At 37.1% G+C, this 16,181-nt stretch overlaps 3 protein-coding genes and 1 long non-coding RNA gene across 4 annotated transcripts; 3 read left to right on the forward strand and 1 right to left on the reverse strand.

Annotated features, from left to right (window-relative positions):
• On the forward strand, positions 1,834-4,067 carry LOC109353122 (pectinesterase-like). The gene is made up of 2 exons (XM_019595296.1): positions 1,834-2,785; positions 3,312-4,067. Exons 1-2 carry the CDS (start codon positions 1,879-1,881, stop codon positions 4,004-4,006), a joined length of 1,602 nt encoding a protein of 533 aa, XP_019450841.1. The 5' UTR covers positions 1,834-1,878; the 3' UTR covers positions 4,007-4,067.
• Positions 2,765-4,873, reverse strand: LOC109353132. The gene is made up of 3 exons (XR_002108432.1): positions 4,776-4,873; positions 3,153-3,159; positions 2,765-2,820 (listed from the first exon to the last, which is right to left on the reverse strand). It is a non-coding gene; the product is annotated as an uncharacterized LOC109353132 (long non-coding RNA).
• LOC109353129 (COP9 signalosome complex subunit 4) lies at positions 4,757-9,753 on the forward strand. The gene is made up of 14 exons (XM_019595303.1): positions 4,757-4,909; positions 5,008-5,159; positions 6,295-6,398; positions 6,532-6,592; positions 6,882-6,974; positions 7,059-7,159; positions 7,812-7,920; positions 8,014-8,058; positions 8,149-8,217; positions 8,296-8,387; positions 8,492-8,534; positions 8,800-8,859; positions 9,247-9,306; positions 9,565-9,753. Exons 1-14 carry the CDS (start codon positions 4,780-4,782, stop codon positions 9,637-9,639), a joined length of 1,194 nt encoding a protein of 397 aa, XP_019450848.1. The 5' UTR covers positions 4,757-4,779; the 3' UTR covers positions 9,640-9,753.
• On the forward strand, positions 10,206-14,850 carry LOC109353131 (branchpoint-bridging protein-like). Its single transcript, XM_019595306.1, has 3 exons — positions 10,206-10,670; positions 12,072-14,099; positions 14,643-14,850. Exons 1-2 carry the CDS (start codon positions 10,365-10,367, stop codon positions 14,058-14,060), a joined length of 2,295 nt encoding a protein of 764 aa, XP_019450851.1. The 5' UTR covers positions 10,206-10,364; the 3' UTR covers positions 14,061-14,099; positions 14,643-14,850.

Here is a 16,181-nt window from a genome sequence, read left to right on the forward strand (position 1 = left end):
ATTGCCGATAAAAAAAAAGTATAGACTTTTATACCCTTAACTTATTTATTTTTTAAAAAATGTTACTAAACCAAAATATTTTTTATTTTTATGTATCACAACATTTTATATTGTTCTTGTGTATCACTAAATATAATAGGAAAATTAAGATTACATAGTTCTGAGTTAATTTTTTGAGTGTTGATGATTGATTTTAATTATACTTCGGATTTTAGAAATATATTTTTTCATTTTTTTGGTGTGTAATAGGAATTAATAGTGAATTATTTGATTAAAAATATTTCACTATTTTATGATAAACATGATTAATAGTAAAGACCAACTTCTCGCTTGAGGCAGAAAGGAAGAGACGATATGTCACGATTAAACTATTCAAATTCCATAAATTAAGTAAAACAAAAATACATTTTTAATTTCATCACTTGTTATTATTTTTTATAAATGGAACCAATATCTAAGTGACGACACTTGTTGTAGATCGACTTCTTACTTGGAATAGGAAGGAAGAGATGACTAAACTATACCAATGTTCTTAATCGATCAAAGTAATAAACTATTAATATTATTGCTTTTTAATAGAGAATTAATGGCAAAGAGATGATAATTATAGTAAACCGACTTCCTACTTGAAATGAAATAAGAAGGAAGAGATAATATGAGTCACTTTCAAACTATTCAAACTCCACCAATTAAAATTTAGGTTCTACTTGAAAATAATCGTTTATCTCTTTTAATCGACCATGGAAACAACACCCATGTTACACCATAATTTTATTAAAAAGAGGTAAGTTGTTTTAATTGATTTTTTGTAATGTCACCATATTTAATGATTATTTGATTATTATATATATAATAATGAATAAAAATGCTATTAATAAAAATGCATATTCCATATGATCGACATGGGATTTGGTGTTAGGAGATCACAGTAGACTTGTGACATAGTGTTTGATGAGTCAACAGTTGACTGAGGGTGCATTGTAGGAGATATTGAAAATGCACAAGATGAGACGTAGGAGGAGGTGGTGCCATCTGGTGCTATGTGAGTAACTATCGTTTCCATTAATGAAAAGACAAATACTGAGTGTGTTAAAGCGTTAGATTTGAAGACAGATTGATGGCTCATTGATGAATGTAGGAGGTGACACATGAATACGTTAGCACAATCATAATCGAAAGTGTTTTATATGATATGATATGATGATGAGAGTATAATAAATAATAATATTTGGCTTGTTCCACAAACTAGAGCACATGGGGTTACTACTTACTACTGCTTCAACAAAACGCATCCGATAGTACAATCTAATACTCTTGCTTCCTATATACTTCAACAAAAAGTCTACTCTTTTGCATTGCAATTCTATATATATATATATATTCCTCCTCAATTGATTCCTATTTTGATTATGGATATATAATTATATACAATTCTAAGCAATGATAGCCGTCTTCAAAACGTGGACAACTTACTGTGCTAACATGACAAGATACTTTTGTTTTTCAATAAGAAAGCTTAATCATGCAAATTCAACCAATAATAACCCAATTTCCTTAATAGATGTAATGCAACATAGCGTATAGAATTACTTGCGGGATAGATCTTAGAGAGTTGCAAGTAAAGCCAGAACACAGAACCTATAATTATATTTTTCTTGCAATTGCAGTCACACACATATATATTTTATATCTGCTATGTTATTCATTTTTTACTTCAATTTAGCCGACATTTCATTTACCCTTCTTTCACACTCATCCAATTAAGAAACTCACACTCTAAGCTAGCTAGCTAGCTATATAGGTGGTATGGAAATGGAACATTGAAATATATAACCCCTCTTAGCTTCCCTGCCCCAAAAACAAGAGAAAAAGAAATTAATGGCAAGCATGCAGGGAAAGATATTCTTAACACTTTTATTACTATCCTCCTCACTTTTCTCATTAGCCACATCAAGAAGATCAAGATCATCCAGCAACATAGATTGGTGGTGCAACCAAACTCCACACCCCGAGCCATGCAAATACTATCTTAGGCAAAAGCAACAACACCGTTACATACTCAAACACAAAGCCAAGTTCAGAGAAGTTCTAGTTCACTTGGCCTTAGGGAGATCACTCATCATGCAAACACAAGCACGCCAATTCAGACTAAACTCAATCACAATGAAGCACAAATCTGTCTTAGATGTTTGTTTGAAACTCTATGATAACACCGTTTTCCATCTCAATCGTACCCTTGTAGGCCTTAAAGTCAGAAAAAGTTGTTCATCTTTTGATGCACAAACATGGCTTAGCACTGCTCTAACAAACATTGAAACATGTAGAAGTGAGGCCTTGGAATTTAGTGTTCCAGATTTCATAGTTCCCGCACCGAGTAGCAATGTGACTGAGATAATAAGCAATAGCTTAGCAGTGAATTATGGTTTCACGAAAGAAGAAGCAAGTCATTACACACAAGATAATGAAGTAGATGGGTTTCCAAAATGGATTACGAGGCATGAGAGGAAGCTGTTGAAGTCTTCATCAATAAAGCCAAATCTTGTGGTAGCTAAAGATGGTTCTGGACAATTCAAGACAGTGCAAGGTGCTATAAATGCAGCAGCAAGGAGAAGAAACAAGAGTAGGTTTGTTATAAAAGTGAAGAGAGGAGTATATAGAGAGAATATTGAGGTTGATAAGTCAAATGATAACATAATGCTGGTTGGTGATGGAATGAGATATACAATTATCACAAGTGCCAGAAGCGTTCAAAATGGCTTCACCACCTATAGCTCTGCAACTGCAGGTCACTCATCTAAAATTCCATTCCATTCCATTCTTCTCTTTCCCCTCTTTTCTTTTTAATTTTCTAATTTAATTATCGCATTTTTTTGGTACTTATGACTTGATGAGTTTACCAAATACTACTACAAATATGGTGGACATTATAATTTGCATAACAATAATTTTGAACATAATCACCTTTTCATTATAAAGAATAAAACAGCATATAATGTATCATAATCAAGGTGATGTATGTCAAACTAAAGTTTTCCTTAAATTATTGCAAAAGCAAAATTTCAGCACATATTTTTTTAGCAAATGTTAAAAAGTTGAAGTTAATCTTAGTCTTTAACGTAATTTGTAAGGTACTCAAAGCATTTGACACATACTGAATTACTGATTATGATTCCTGTGATCTTATACGTGCAATCAAGATTAAGATTTACTGTAGCAAATGATGGGTTTTTTGCTTTACATTTTTGTATGTATATATTTGATAGACTTAGATAGCTGCTAACTTGATGTTATATATATATATATATATATAGGAATTGATGGGCTTCACTTTATTGCACGTGACATTACCTTCAAGAACACTGCTGGTCCTACGAAGGGTCAAGCAGTGGCACTGAGATCAGCCTCTGACCTCTCCGTATTCTACCACTGTTCAATTGAAGGTTACCAAGACACACTAATGGTTCATGCACAGCGTCAATTCTATAAAGGTTGTTACATATATGGCACCGTTGACTTCATTTTTGGGAATGCTGCAGTAGTTTTTCAAAACTGTGTTATTCTTGTAAGAAGACCTTTAAATGGACAAGCAAATATGATAACTGCCCAAGGTAGAGGTGACCCATTTCAAAACACAGGAATCTCAATACACAACTCTCAAATAAGGGCTGCACCTGATCTTAAACCTGTTGTTAATAAATTCAAGACATTCTTGGGTAGGCCATGGCAAGAATATTCAAGAGTAGTTGTGATGAAGAGTTATATAGACACATTGGTGGATCCAATGGGTTGGTCACCATGGGGAGATAGTAATTTTGCTGAGAAGACATTGTACTTTGGAGAATACAATAACATAGGAGGAGGATCATCAACAAGGAAAAGGGTAAAATGGTCAGGTTATCATGTTATAAGAACATCAAAAGAGGCATCAACTTACACTGTTGCTACTCTCCTTGCTGGACAAACATGGTTGCCTTCAACTGGCATTCCATTTACTCTTGGCCTTTAATTTAACCTCAATTATTATTCTCTCCATTATTCTTTTGTACATGCCAACACAAAAATAATTAAATAAATTATTCCTCTTATCATTCCAAATTAAGATCTGCACTTTTTTTATTTTAACAGAGGCTAATAATATTATAATATGTTTTTAAAAATTAACAAAACTAATTACTCCACCTTTTGAGTCAAATTTCAGTATTCTAATGTCATTAAATATAACAAGTTATAATTTTGTGCAATAAATATCAAGTGATTATAATAACTGAAATTGTGAAGGAGTGAAATAGAGTATGGAGGGTGTGGTGTGAATTGTAAAAGATGAATGTATATTCCATTCTCAAATTTCACCATACTGAACTGAGATTATTTGTCCAGATTATAAATGATAAAAAAATCTAATCCATAGACATTTGGAGAAAACCTATAACGAGACTGACTATTTGTATATTTATAAATTTATTTTTTATCCGAAATGATTTTATAAATTTAGGAATAATTGTAATTTTTTATTTATCTTTGGTTGAGTATTAAAAAAGAGTGTGAGCATTGGCAATATATAGGCCCAGCCCAATTAGCAGAGACGAGGGGATGAGAGAATTGAAATTGAGTGTGAGGAACAAAGGAAGGTGAAAGAGAGAAAGAGAGAAAGAGAGAATTGAGGATTCTGGTAAGCAAACATTATTATGAAACTCTTCTAATTCCATTTTAATTATACATTCTCTAACTCTTCCAATTATTTCCCTTTTAGGTTTCTTATTTCTTCTTTTTCAAACTGTCATGGATACTGCTTTTGCAACCGCTTCTGCCATTACAGATCAGAGGCAAAAGATTGAACACTACAAACACATTCTCTCTGCTGTTATTTCTTCCAATCATATTCTTCAAGCTCGCAAATTCATTGATCACAGTTATTCTCCTTCAACCCTTCCTTTTTTTTTCTCAATTAGGGTTTCCTTTTTATTACTTTCTCTCAATCATCTCATGCTCATTCAACTTCTGTTTTAGTGTTATCCGACGATGTTCCTTTGGTGGTATCGCGCCAGCTTTTGCAGACTTTCGCCCAAGAGTTGGGAACATTGCAACCTGACACTCAGAAGGAGATTGCTCATTACACACTTGCCCAAATTCAGCCTCGTGTTGTTTCTTTTGAAGAACAGGTTTCACTCTTATGTAATTCCTTCTCATGTTTTACCTGCAAATTCCATCACTATTTTAGTTATGCATCAAAAGACTTCATCTTAGAAGAAGCTATTCTGCTTCTATGTCAATTTTCAGGATTTTCAATGTATTAAACAGCTCATAGAAACTCAAGTTAATTTTTTTCAAAAACAAATAAAATAGTTGAAGTTGGAGAGTCAAGAGAGGAATTAAATCCAATGCTGAAAATGTCTAGACAAGATTTAGAAGCACATGGTTTTCATATAAGTTGAATTAAGACAGAGCACATGAAGCGTAAGTTTAGCAAAAGACAGACAATTGACGTGGATATCATAAATCATAACATACTAGAAGTCATTAAATTAAAGTATATTGGGTCAATCATATAACACGATTGCGAAATTGACGTAGATGTAAACTATAACATTCAAGCAGGTGAGTGAAATTTTATTGCTGGAGCCATATGTGATATAAAGGTTCAACTATTTTACTGCACAACTATAAGATCAACAATTTTATGAGACTGAATGTTGAGCATTAAAATGTCAACAAGAGAATAAAATCCATGCAGCAAAGATGAGAATGATGTGTTGGATAAGTGGACACACTAGACAAGATAGGACTAGAAATGAATGTATTAGGGAGAAAGTTGGAATAGCTCCTATTGTAGGAAAGATGGTAGAATCACGCCTTACATGTGTGGAGGAGGTCTTTAGAAGCCCCAGTAAGGAGAATGAATTAAATGGGGTTAGTTCAATTTCTAGAGGATAAGGAAGGGCAAAAAACCATAGGTGAAACGATTAGGAAAGATTTAGACATTAATGCTTTGTCGATGAACATTATGACATAGTTCGATTCATTTGTACTCGACCCCACTTAGTGGGATTAAGGTTTGGTTGTTGTAAATAAACCATTTCAAGTGTTTAGTTAGACACATTGTATTTGCAAACATTTGTTTATTTGTATATATTATTCCTGCTTAAAGGGTAATATTATTGCTTTCTTATTGCATTGTGTATTTTTGTTTTGATCAATGACCTTTTCATATTTGAGTATATATTTTGCCTTTCTCTCTCTTTTTGAAATAATTCACTTCCCCTAACTCTAATTGAGTGATTGTCATTTTTTGTATAGGTTTTAGTTATCAGAGAGAAACTTGCTGAGCTTTATGAATCTGAGGAGCAATGGTCAAAAGCAGCTCAGATGCTCAGTGGCATTGACCTAGACTCGGGAATGAGGTGTTAGAGAATTTCTAACCTCTCATACCTATTTACTTGTGTAAACCATTATTATTATAATTATAATTATAATTCAGCACAAAATGGAAAATGTCTCTTGTTTAATATTTTTTATTTTGATTTATTTTATCAGGGTGATTGATGATACATTCAGGTTGTCAAAGTGTGTCCAAATTGCTCGTTTATACCTTGAGGTATTGACTTGTTTTTGCTAAATCCATATTTGATTGATGCACTGGCGAATCCCATATCTGTACTATACCTATAAGTGTTAGAGGTCTTCAATACGGAAAATATGTTATATGCAGAATGCTTACTTCCTTCATACTTCAGTACACATAATATAAAAGGAATAAATGTAACTGCTATAATAATGGGGATGCTGGTTTCTCTTTGTATATGGTAGTTAGATTTTAATTTACTAATGCCCGAGCCAAATTTATTCTTGCAAATTCTTCAATTCAAACTTTGTTTATTTGGCAGGATGATGACGCTGTCAATGCTGAAGCTTTCATTAATAAAGCATCATTTTTGGTTAGCAATAGTCAGCATGAAGTACTGAATCTACAGTACAAGGTATGAAAACTGATGACTGAGCTAAAAATGCATTATTGAGCATTACCTTATCTGTTTCTCCCTTTTGTGGTTGTTTGCTGTTAGGTTTGTTATGCAAGGATCTTAGATTTGAAGAGGAAGTTCTTGGAAGCAGCCTTGCGATACTATGATATATCCCAAATCGAGAAGAGACAAATAGGAGACGAGTATGTATCTTGCACATTATGTCTCCTTTTGTTTTTCAGCATGAACATATGTTGAATTCTTAGTGTCATCATATCCCTTTGTCAACATTCTGGTTTGCCAATAATATTTTTTCTAAAATCAACAATTGTTGCTGATCAATTAATTTTGCTTTAAACAATGATCCACATGCCACAGCATGGCTCTATATTCAGAAAACATGTTGCCAACTTTCAAACATGCAGTGATGATTGAATGAATGCTTTATATTTGTAGTGTACTTGATATTTGTGTCAGAGTTCAAGAACCTTTGTTATTTTTATACAAACTTCATATTATTTTTCAGTCATATAAGGCCTTACATATTGGGAGGCAATACTTGCTTATTGTGGCTCACATTATATGTTTCCACTGTGGTATGGTACCTGAGCCTTTATTAAACCCATAGACCTTAAAATTAGAGTCAGGGTCTTATGATTGTAAATGTTATAAGGGGTATGAAGTCATGAACCTTTGCTGTCAACTGATTTGTCACTGGTCTGGAATAAACCTGTATCTGTAATATCCATGGCTTGTATTCATTGTGGTTTATGCTTAGCCTATCACTTAAAATTATATTTGGCATGCTATGTTTGTCAATCAGTTATCACATACGCTACTTTGGTTATATTGCAGGGAGATTGATGAGGAAGCACTTGAGCAAGCTTTATCTGCTGCTGTTACATGCACCATATTGGCAGCCGCAGGACCTCAACGTTCCCGTGTTCTTGCCACATTGTACAAGGTAAATGCTTAATCATAAAGCAATATAAAAATGTGAAATGTCTGTTCACAATGGTCAAATCTTTTGACATTAATGTATGGAAACTTGGTTTAGGATGAACGGTGTTCAAAGTTGAAGATCTATCCAATTCTGCAGAAGGTCTCTCTCTCTCAAACACAGTCACACACATGTCATGCGTGGCTTTCCTCACTGATCATATTCATATAATGTGAATTACACATGTATCAGGTGTATTTGGAGAGAATTCTTCGTAAGCCAGAAATTGATGCATTTGCTGAAGAATTGAAACCACATCAGGTTATATAGGTTTACTTTGTATCTTTATATGATTGGAAGTCATAGTGGGTATCTCACTTTTTATTTTTTTCACCACAGAAAGCTCTTCTTCCAGACAATTTCACTGTGCTGGACCGTGCTATGATTGAACATAATCTTCTCAGTGCAAGCAAACTTTATACTAATATCAGGTTTAAGAAATATACTATCAGTTTATTGTTTTCTTATGGCTAGATTATTTTAACATTACTACTCTCAGGTATTATGCCTTCTAAGTTGTCTGTATGCCTTGTAGTTTTGATGAGCTAGGCACGCTATTGGGGATTCCACCTCACAAGGTATAGAAACTAGTCTCATTAGTTATAGTGAATAGCAGTGTGTCTTGTAGAAAAAAACTTAGTTCTCAATTAAATTTACCCTTTTGTTGCTTGCTTCTGGTACATGTTCGTCTGTTCTTGTTGAATAGTTAATTTAATTATCAGAATTAAATAGTGAAAATAATGTTCAATGCACAGGTGTCGCAAGGTAGTAATATCTCTTATGTCATTTGTGGTGGTCCATGTTTGTGTTTGATTTTTTTTTTGACAATTATTTTCCCTCCAGGCTGAGAAGATAGCATCAAGAATGATTTATGAGGATAGGATGAGGGGATCTATTGATCAGGTATAAATAACCATTATGACCTCTTAGTTTATAACTTATAATAGTCTTCTTTGTAATAGAAGCAATAATTGATAAAATATTGTCCTTGGACTGCTTTATGGGAACTGGGAATGGGTTTGGGTTATGTAGGAGGAGAGAGGGTTATTGGATGTTCTGAATGTAAGGCTGCTTGTGAGTTGGTTTTTGGAGGGGGAAGGCTTGGAATCCCTTTTACAAGTGTATTTCATGGATTCCGTTTTCCCCTTCCTTTCCCTTCCAAAAACCATATGCCAATAGACCTTAACATTATTGCAACATGGTGGGGGATAGCAAGGTCAAAAACATTATCCAGGGCTATAGTTAACCTCTTTAAAATTTTGTTTACGGTCAATGTGTGAATTATTGCAGGTTGAAGCTGTCATACATTTTGATGATGACACTGAAGAGTTGCAACAATGGGACCAGCAGGTAATTTGTGATAAATATCTGATATATCTTGATGCAGTGGCCATTGCGATACCCACGTTTGTAGCATGGTGTGATTTGAATATTGGGTTATGTTTTCAATGATAACATATATCATGGCATAGTAGCATTTTTTCTCTGCTTAGCAATTCCAATTATCCTACGAGATCATATTGTCTAACAAATGATCATGTATGTTATGCTGGTTTTTAAACATTTCAATCTCCTAAACCTTTTACCTGTAATGTTTTGTTGTTGCAGATTGTGGGCCTGTGCCAAGCTCTCAACGATGTTTTGGATAGCATGGCCAAGAAGGGTTTTCCAGTTCCTGTTTAGATGAAGATGACTCACAGTTTCTTTGTTTATACATTCTTAGTAAAACATGTTTTTTGGTTAATTTTTTGTGAACTTAAGTATTATACATACAACATTGAACATTAACTTCCTCATTCAGATGGAAATTAATTTCTGAAATTCATCTCAAGTGTGCTTTTTGACATAGAATATAACATACATATTATTATGCAAAGGAAATAGGGAAAGTGGTGAGTTATCCATGTTTGGTGTACATAATGAAAGCAATGAGAAAGAAAGAGCATAATGAATCCCATGATAATCACTTCCTTGTCTTTCTGGCCTTAAAGTTCATCGAGTATGGATTCTAGTTCATGGAGTTTTGCAAGCAATATTGAGTAACTCTTAGTCATTGTGATGAGAGTTTGTGGAAACGGATTGTTTCTTATCCGTAATTCTGTATGTAACCTCCAATTCACTCAACTGTTACGTTTCCAGATTCATTCATACATCAACATTCATTACCTGAATGAATGTATATATAACATTAAAAGTAATAATGTATCTATAATACATAAAAAAAGAGTAAAGAATGTTTTATAATAATAATGTTATCGGATCAGGTTTAATCGTAGCCGTAGATGGGCAATCAAAAGTGTATGACTATGATGATAATAAACCCTATCCCAATTCCCAATTCCCAAATCCAATTATCTTAAATTCTTCTCTCTCTCTCTCTCTCTAGTACTGTGCCATTCGCCCATTCCATGGATTCTAACCCTAACCCCCTCTCCGCCCCACACGCCGCCTCCGAGGCACCCCCTCCGCCGGAAACCCCCGACGCCAACGGCAACGGCTCGCACCCCCGGGCTCCAAAACCCTTGATCTCCGACAGTGCCGCCGTGACCAGCGGCACCACCGAGAAGGACCAATCCGGTGGCGAGGAGGAGACCACCAGCAAACGCCGCCGCCGAAAGAGCCGATGGGACCCACAGCCAGACTCCAACGAACAAAACGGCTCCGATTCTGGCACCAAGAAGAGGAAGTCACGATGGGCGGAGGAGCCAACGCCGGTGTCCATTCATCTGGGAGATCTCATGGGATTGGGAGGTATTGAATTAGATAGCGAGATTCCTGTTTTGAATTCTAGGCTTTTAGAGATTAGTAGGATGATGCAATCTGGTTTGCCCTTAGATGATCGCCCCGAAGGTGCTCGATCACCTTCCCCTGAGCCGGTTTATGATAACATGGGTGTTAGGATTAATACTAGGGAATATCGTGCTCGTGAGAGGTTGCAAAAAGAGAGACAGGAGATTATATCCGCTATTATTAAGAAAAACCCTGCTTTCAAGCCACCTGCTGATTATAGGCCACCAAAGCTTCATAAAAAGCTTTATATCCCCATGAAGGAGTACCCTGGTTATAATTTTATCGGCCTCATTATTGGGCCGAGGGGGAACACACAGAAGCGCATGGAGAAGGAAACCGGTGCGAAGATTGTAATTCGTGGAAAAGGGTCAGTGAAGGAAGGGAGGTTGCAGCAGAAGAGGGATTATAAGCCTGATCTTTCAGATAACGAGGATTTGCATGTTTTGGTGGAGGCGGAGACGCAGGAATCACTTGATGCTGCTGCTGGTATGGTGGAGAAGCTGTTGCAGCCGGTGGATGAGGTGTTGAATGAGCATAAGAGACAGCAGCTTAAGGAGCTCGCTGCTTTGAATGGGACAATCAGGGATGAAGAGTTTTGCAGGTTGTGTGGTGAGCCTGGTCATCGTCAGTATGCATGTCCTACTAGGAATTCGACATTCAAGAGTGAGGTTGTGTGTAAGCATTGTGGGGATGGTGGTCATCCAAGTATAGATTGTCCGGTGAAGGGTGCTACTGGGAAGAAGATGGATGATGAGTATCAGAACTTCCTGGCGGAGTTGGGTGGTTCAGTTCCTGAATCTGCAACGACACAAACCAATGTGTTGGCAATTGGTTCTGGAAATTCTGGAAGCAATCCTCCTTGGGCTAACAATTTCGGATCAAGTGGTGGCACACAACATGCTGGATTAGGGTTTAATCCAGCTAAAAAGGAAATAGATGATACAAACTTGTACATCGGGTATTTGCCACCTACCCTTGAGGATGATGGTCTGATCCAATTGTTTCAACAATTTGGGGAGATTGTCATGGCAAAAGTTATAAAGGATCGACTGACTGGTTTAAGTAAAGGATATGGGTTTGTCAAGTATGCTGATGTTCAAATGGCGAACACTGCAATTGCGTCCATGAATGGTTATCACCTTGAGGGTCGGACCATTAGTGCCGCCGTGACCAGCGGCACCACCGAGAAGGACCAATCCGGTGGCGAGGAGGAGACCACCAGCAAACGCCGCCGCCGAAAGAGCCGATGGGACCCACAGCCAGACTCCAACGAACAAAACGGCTCCGATTCTGGCACCAAGAAGAGGAAGTCACGATGGGCGGAGGAGCCAACGCCGGTGTCCATTCATCTGGGAGATCTCATGGGATTGGGAGGTATTGAATTAGATAGCGAGATTCCTGTTTTGAATTCTAGGCTTTTAGAGATTAGTAGGATGATGCAATCTGGTTTGCCCTTAGATGATCGCCCCGAAGGTGCTCGATCACCTTCCCCTGAGCCGGTTTATGATAACATGGGTGTTAGGATTAATACTAGGGAATATCGTGCTCGTGAGAGGTTGCAAAAAGAGAGACAGGAGATTATATCCGCTATTATTAAGAAAAACCCTGCTTTCAAGCCACCTGCTGATTATAGGCCACCAAAGCTTCATAAAAAGCTTTATATCCCCATGAAGGAGTACCCTGGTTATAATTTTATCGGCCTCATTATTGGGCCGAGGGGGAACACACAGAAGCGCATGGAGAAGGAAACCGGTGCGAAGATTGTAATTCGTGGAAAAGGGTCAGTGAAGGAAGGGAGGTTGCAGCAGAAGAGGGATTATAAGCCTGATCTTTCAGATAACGAGGATTTGCATGTTTTGGTGGAGGCGGAGACGCAGGAATCACTTGATGCTGCTGCTGGTATGGTGGAGAAGCTGTTGCAGCCGGTGGATGAGGTGTTGAATGAGCATAAGAGACAGCAGCTTAAGGAGCTCGCTGCTTTGAATGGGACAATCAGGGATGAAGAGTTTTGCAGGTTGTGTGGTGAGCCTGGCCATCGTCAGTATGCATGTCCTACGAGGAACTCAACATTTAAGAGTGAAGTTGTGTGTAAGCACTGTGGGGATGGTGGTCATCCGAGCATAGATTGTCCAGTGAAGGGTGCTACTGGGAAGAAGATGGATGATGAATATCAGAACTTCCTTGCCGAGTTGGGAGGTTCAGTTCCTGAATCTGCAACAACACAAACCAATGTGTTGGCAATTGGTTCTGGCAATTCTGGAAGCAATCCTCCATGGGCTAACAATTCTGGCTCGAGTGGTGGTACACAGCATGCTGGTTTAGGGTTTAATCCAGCTAAAAAGGAAATTGATGATACAAACTTGTACATAGGGTATTTGCCACCAACCCTTGAGGATGATGGTCTGATCCAATTGTTTCAACAATTTGGGGAGATTGTCATGGCAAAAGTTATAAAGGATCGACTGACTGGTTTAAGTAAAGGATATGGGTTTGTCAAGTATGCTGATGTTCAAATGGCGAACACTGCAATTGCGTCCATGAATGGTTATCACCTTGAGGGTCGGACCATTGCGGTGAGAGTTGCTGGTAAGCCTCCTCAGCCTGTTGTACCTCCTGGCCCACCAGCATCTGCTGTGCCCACTTATCCTGTCCAAACACAGCCACACAGTGCCTACCCATCCCAACAATATAGTGTCGGTGGTCCTCTTGGGAGTGCACCCCCTGGGAGTTATGGTCGGAACCCTGTCCCATGGGGACCTCCTGTCCCTCCTCCATATGCACAGTATCCTCCTCCCCCGCCGGGGTCAACTGTGTATCCTCCTATGCAAGGTTACCCTATGGCTCCTCATGGTGTTCAATATCCACCCCCTCCTGGTGCCCCACCACAGCCAGCAACAACTTCTGGTGAAGCGCATCAGAGTTACCCTCCCGGTGTTCAGACCGAGAACAGTACCTCCTCCACTCAGCCTGTACTAGCCAATGTATATGGAAACTCAGTAACTTCGATGCCACCACCAGCTCAAAATACATTTCCTGCATCTTATGGCTATCCGCCTTACTACGCTGCTGTTCCCCCGCCACTCCCAGTTCCTGTCTCGGCTGCAGACCAACCCCACAACATGGCTAACGTGCCGTGGGCCAGTAATCCTCCAGTGCCACCATCTACTGCTTCACCTGCAGAGAATCAATCCCAGAGTACTGGCAATGTGCCTTGGGCCACAAATCCACCAGTGCCTCCTCCTCCTTCATCTGCGGAGAAATCATCATATGGTGCAGATTCAGAGTACGAGAAGTTCATAGCTGAGATGAAATGATATAGTTTCTTTTGAAGCCATGCTTCAAAGCTCCGGTAGGTGAGTTAGTCATCTTTAGAATTGTTGGTATCACAATTTCTTTTATTAGAAGAGATAAGTTTGTATGCTCATGTATATAGTTTCATGCTGTTGACTTCACTTTAGCACATCTTGTTTTAATATCTGACAAATTTTCGTTCAATTTAGTCATAAGACGGAGTCCTTTCAAAGTTACTTATTTTACCAATGCATATCATCTACCTTCATAATTTTTTAGCTGATGAGCATCATGTTAAAACCATGAGTTGTTTCTGATTTTTTTTACTGAAATCAGGTGAGACTAAGAAGTTTTTGCTAAAGTTAGATCAACAACTCCTATAAGTTTCTTGTTTTTCTTTGTTGTGTCTCTTCTCTTCCTATGTAGAGTTGTTGTATTTCTTTAGTGGCTATAAAATGTTATCCCACTGTTTGTCAGATTATGTTAATCATTAGTGAACTTCTATAGATAAGGGTGTTGCACTTTTATTTGTATAAAACAACTTATTCAATTTTCTTTGTTTAACTTTCTTGTGCTTGAATTTGTCTTGGTCGTTTTATTTGTAGGGCCCTTACAGAAGAAAGGGTAACGGTATGCCTTTGTAAGTATTTATAATATCCATAGATGCATTTTATTTGATTGACATGATGGCTTCAGGTCCATTCCTATGAAGAAAAGGTTGTTAGCTGTGATGGCTTTGGGACCATTCCTATTTTTATGTTTTTACATAGGAGCAGAAACTAGTTACAGTTTCATGGTTCAGGAATAAAATTCAAAAAAAACTGTGCAAAACCATTTCAATCTTCCTCCTTTTTTGTGATGGTTTCTGGTCCATTCCTATTTTTGTTATTCTGCATGAAATTAACTATTGCCTTCTGTATTTTTAATTGTATATTAAATTATGATTCTGTTTCTCTTAACACTTAATTGTTATGATGTTGTAACATTCTGACAGGCCTGATGTTTCTTGGAGCTCTTCTGAACCTGATTTCTTAACCTCTTGCCATATCTTTCTTGGAAGTTTGGGACTGACTTCTTTAACCTTGCTGTACTGTTATGAAATTTGCAGAGATTTGGGCTTGGAGTTGAGAGCAGTCTTCATATAGTGGGGGCGAGATTCAAGCTTATTATTCATACGATTATTATTATTCTTTTCTTATTGTGTAGGACTTATTATTAATCTTTTCTGGTTGCTGATGTTTGCATCTGAAAGTTTGTCTGAACTTTTAGGGCTCCTGTTCTGGTGTTTCATGTTCATACATTTCTGTTGTCATTCTCAGTTGATCAAGTTCACTCAGAACTGATTCTAACTTTTTTATAATTTTGATTATGAGCTTAAATCTTTTTGTTTGAGGACTCTAAATTCTTGGTGTTGAAGCTGTTTTTAATCATACGTCTTATCCTGAAGGTAATCATGCCTTGCTGTTTATCTTAGGCATTTTGGGTTTGTAGGAGAGAGTTTTGTAAACTGATTTGTTCATACGAGTATAAGTGTTTACAAAGTTCCACTTTGGTGGGTAAAAGTGTTGAATAGTTTTCATTTATCAGACATTAGTGTCATTTCCACATTTTGTCTAATTAAATTTTGGCTGACATGGTTTAGTGACCACCAAGCTCTTGTATGATGATACAGGCAATTATGAAGTCTCTCATTTGTTACAGAAGTGATCATTTGGTCCTGTTGATGGTCAATGTTATTTGGCATGAAATGAAGACTGAGGTGAACAGTGTATTTGGCTGCATGCACACTTGGGTGGAACATAAATTTTACGACCAATAAGTTGGACTGGTTTCTCAATTCATCGTTGGTTATCTCTACCCACCCCTTTTGGTTTCTCAATTCACAAGCAACATATCATTTTTAATTTGTTATATTTTCCTGGTCCATTCTAAAATTACTTTAATCTCTAGTGTTGAGTAGCTTATGTTGTAATTATTCATAACCTAAACTTGTATGGTCACTGAAATGGAATACATCATTTGATATTACTCATAATTTTCCAATTCTCTTATCAGCTAAATTTGCATGATAAAAACTTCAATTTCTCATGTTCAATGAACATGAATGTTATATTCGACTAACAATTTCACATTTAATGTCAAAA

The sequence above is a fragment of the Lupinus angustifolius genome, chromosome LG07 (genome assembly GCF_001865875.1).
Source record: "Lupinus angustifolius cultivar Tanjil chromosome LG07, LupAngTanjil_v1.0, whole genome shotgun sequence".
Taxonomy (NCBI): domain Eukaryota; kingdom Viridiplantae; phylum Streptophyta; class Magnoliopsida; order Fabales; family Fabaceae; genus Lupinus; species Lupinus angustifolius.